The 3,460-nt window shown below is 55.0% G+C and overlaps 1 protein-coding gene across 1 annotated transcript in view; it reads right to left on the reverse strand.

Moving 5' to 3' along the window:
* The window catches only part of MICAL3 (microtubule associated monooxygenase, calponin and LIM domain containing 3), a 1,031,057-nt gene that overhangs the window by 954,067 nt on the left and 73,530 nt on the right, over positions 1–3,460 (reverse strand). Inside the window, exon 21 of the mRNA XM_031934616.1 lies at positions 2,816–3,011. Coding sequence (XP_031790476.1) covers positions 2,816–3,011 — 196 coding nt within the window. The remainder of the gene's footprint in view (positions 1–2,815; positions 3,012–3,460) is intronic.

Genomic DNA, 3,460 nt, shown 5'->3' on the forward strand with positions numbered 1-3,460 from the left:
TACACTTTTTTTTTTTTTTTTTTTTTGAGACGGAGTCTTGCTCTGTCGCCCAGGCTGGAGTGCAGAGGCACAATCTTGGCTGACTGCAACCTCCACCTCCCAAGTTCAAGTGATTCTCCTGCCTCAGCCTCCCAAGTAGCTGGGATTACAGGTGCGTGCCAACACAATTGGCAAGTTTTTGTATTTTTAGTACAGACGGGGTTTCACCATGTTGGCCAGGCTGGTCTTGAACTCCTGACTTCCAGTAATCTGCCCACCTCAGCCTCCCACAGTGCTGGGATTACAGGCATGAGCCACTGCATCTGGCTGGGCTTTTCACATTTTTTTTTTTTTTTAGATGCAGTTTCGCTCTTTTTGCCTAGGCTGGAGTTTGATGGCACGATCTCAGCTCACTGCAGCCTCTGCCGTCTGGGTTCCAGTGATTGTCCTGCCTCAGCCTCCCAAGTAGCTGGGACTACAGGCAACAGCCACCACACCAGGCTAATTTTTTGTATTTCTAGAAAAGATGGGGTTTCACCATGTTGGCCAGGCTGGTCTTGAACTTTTGGCCTCAAGTGATCCACCTGCCTCAGCCTCCCAAAGTGCTGCGATTACAGGCGTGAGCCACCGCCCAGCTCTTCACTTTTAAGAGACTATTTTTCATTCTGTATAGCACTGAATGCTAATTTTTTTTTTTTTGAGATGGAGTCTCACCGTCTCCCAGGCTGGAGTGCAATGGTGCGATCTCAGATCACTGCAACCTCCGTCTCCTGGGTTTAAGTGATTCTCTTGTGTGAGTCACTGTGCCTGGCCTTTATTTTCATTTTTAATTTTAATTTTTTTTTGAGATGGAGATTTGCTCTGTCACACAGGCTGGAGTGCAGTGGTGCAGAGGCGTGATCTCGGCTCACTGCAACCTCCGCCTCCCAAGTTCAAGCAATTCGGGTGCCTTAGCCTCCCAAGTAGCTGGGATTACAGGTGTGCACCACCATGCCCAGCTAATTTTTGTATTTTTATTAGAGACAGGGTTTCAATATGTTGGCCAGGCTGGTCTTGAACTCCTGACCTCAAGTGATGTGCCCACCTCGGCCTCCCAACGTGCTGGGATTACAGGCATGAGCCACGGCGCCCAGCCTGAATGCTAGTTTTAAAATCTTTTTTTAAACTTGAATCTGAGTAAGATAGGGACATGCATTGCATTGCGTAGATGCTGACTGGCTTCCTGTTTTCTGTGCTGCCCTCTTGTCATACCTGCTATAAATGCCAGGGGTTAGCCTTCCTGGAATGTCCTTGCTACATTACATGAACTTGCTGCCACACTGCCTCTCACAGTTTATAAATTACAGTGGAGAAAATGGCGCTGACGCACACTCAGCCCAAGGTCAAGCCAATAGCTCTGCTCAAGGATTTCTAAATGCGTTTTGACACACGCATCTCTCACCATCACTGCAGGGCCAGTGAAGAGAGTGTGGGCTCCCCCTCATCTGGGCACAGTGAGGACAGTGGGGCCTCTGCGGGTGCCCTGGATAGAGAAGCAGAGTTCTAGATGAGGATGCGTCCTCGGTGACAGCTTTGGAACCGCAGACGCCAAGGCAGAGGCTGCCCCTGTCATGCATGGAGGAGCAGCCTGGGAGGCAGCCCAAGAACGAGTCTAGTCAGAGGGTGTCTGACACGAGGGCTGAGGTGGTGGGTGCAGCTGAAAGCAGCTTGGCCCAGCAAACACCTTCTGGAAAGCGTTCTTGGACCTTAAAAAAAAAAAAAACTGCTCTGCTCTCCTTATCCCCACATGTTCCCTTCATTGTGGCTAAATCAAGGTGCCTAGTGTGTGATTTAAACGCTCTCCAAGGCGACCTGGGGCCTCCGCCCCTTGGGGCTGCAGCCTGAGTTCCTGTCCTGAAGCCCTGCAGGACACTGGCCCCCCTTTTGGTTCTTGGCTCTTGTGATCATCTGTAATTGGCTGAGCACTTTGAAGCCTTCTCCGCTGACGCTGGGAGCCCTGGGGTGCAGGCAGCAGATACAGGGAGTCCTGGAATTAAAGCACGCACATCCCCAAAGGCATCACCCAGCTGGCAGTGATTATAGCTCAGGAACTGCCTAGGCATGCATCCACTGGTGCTGCACGTGGCCCCTGGGGCACACATTTTCAGTCCCTTTCTTTACCTACAGGAGAAAAAAAGATGCCTGGGGAGATGGGCTGGCCTCCCTCAAGACGGCCCGGTGCAGTGCGCTGGCAGTGCGCTGGCGGCTGAATCACCTGGTCCGTCTCTCCCCAAGTGCCCATCCTTCCCTCTGCTGAATCTGTAAATAACTGGGGGGCAGAGGCTGCTACTTTTCTTCCCAATGACAAAGTTGGAGCTGGGGTCATGTCAGGTCCTCAAGGAATTAATACTTTCTGAATCTCTGAATAGAGTCTGATGGAGGAGTCCTCACTGACTGCGAGATGAGGCTAAGAACCTAAAAGGGACTGGGGACAATGGACTGTGGGCAGCAGGGAAGACAGCAGGCCTCCTGGGCTGGCACCTGGGAAGCCTGAGTTGGAATCTCAGCTCCAGCCTCTGTGACCCCAGCCGTGGTCACTGTCAGCGTCTTGGTTACTTTATGGGGCTCCTGTGAGGAGGACCCAGTGAGGCCACTGTGCAGAGCCACCTACAAGGCCTCCGTGAGCCAAGTGCTGCTCTCAATAGTCAGGGCTTGGACTCACTCTCCCCGCACGCCAATTCCGTGAGGAGGCAACTAGCATTACCTCCCTTCACGGAGAGGAAACTGAGGCACGCAGAGGTGAGGAGGCTGTTAGGGCCGTGTGGCGGGTGGGAACCCTGCAGCCCTGCGTGCTGACCTGCTGGCAACGTCCTCCTCGGCGCCTGTGTCCAGCACGCTGCTCAGGTTGTGCTCGGCCTGGGTCTCCTCGGGCACCTCCTGCAGTGCCTCGGCCTGCCTCAGGGAAAGACGGTAGTTCTCCAGCTCAATCCGCTCTGGGGTGCCCCTTAGCCGCTTGGCGATGCTGGGCTCCTCCAGGCCGTTCACGCCTGAACCTGCAGGACAAGCACAGAAGCACCGCACTGAGGTCCAACCACAGACGGGGCGTGGGGGTGGGGGCTGACACCCAGGCTGCAGGCCCTCCTGCCAGAACGTGGGGCAGGCCGAAGGCCAGAGCATTTGCGGAGTTGCCACAGGCTAGAAAAGGACCCTGGCGTGAGAGTGGGAATTTCGCTATGTAGGAGAAAGGAAAGCGGCCCCATCTGCCCTCCAGGTCAGGGCGTTCTCTCTCCTTCATCACCCTGAACCCCGGTCCCCAGAGGGGAGAGACAGTCTCCCCGCAAGGGTGACTGGTGGTGAGGGGTGTGGGACAGATCGCAGGCAGCCAGGAGCCAGGTGCCCCTGAAGCAGCCTTGCCTGAGAAGGGCATCCCTGGTGCAGCCTGCCCCAGGGATCCAGGCCCCCACCAGGTTCACGCCCCACCACAGCCTGCCCCAGGGATCCG

This window comes from Piliocolobus tephrosceles, chromosome 19 (assembly GCF_002776525.5).
Source record: "Piliocolobus tephrosceles isolate RC106 chromosome 19, ASM277652v3, whole genome shotgun sequence".
Lineage (NCBI taxonomy): Eukaryota > Metazoa > Chordata > Mammalia > Primates > Cercopithecidae > Piliocolobus > Piliocolobus tephrosceles.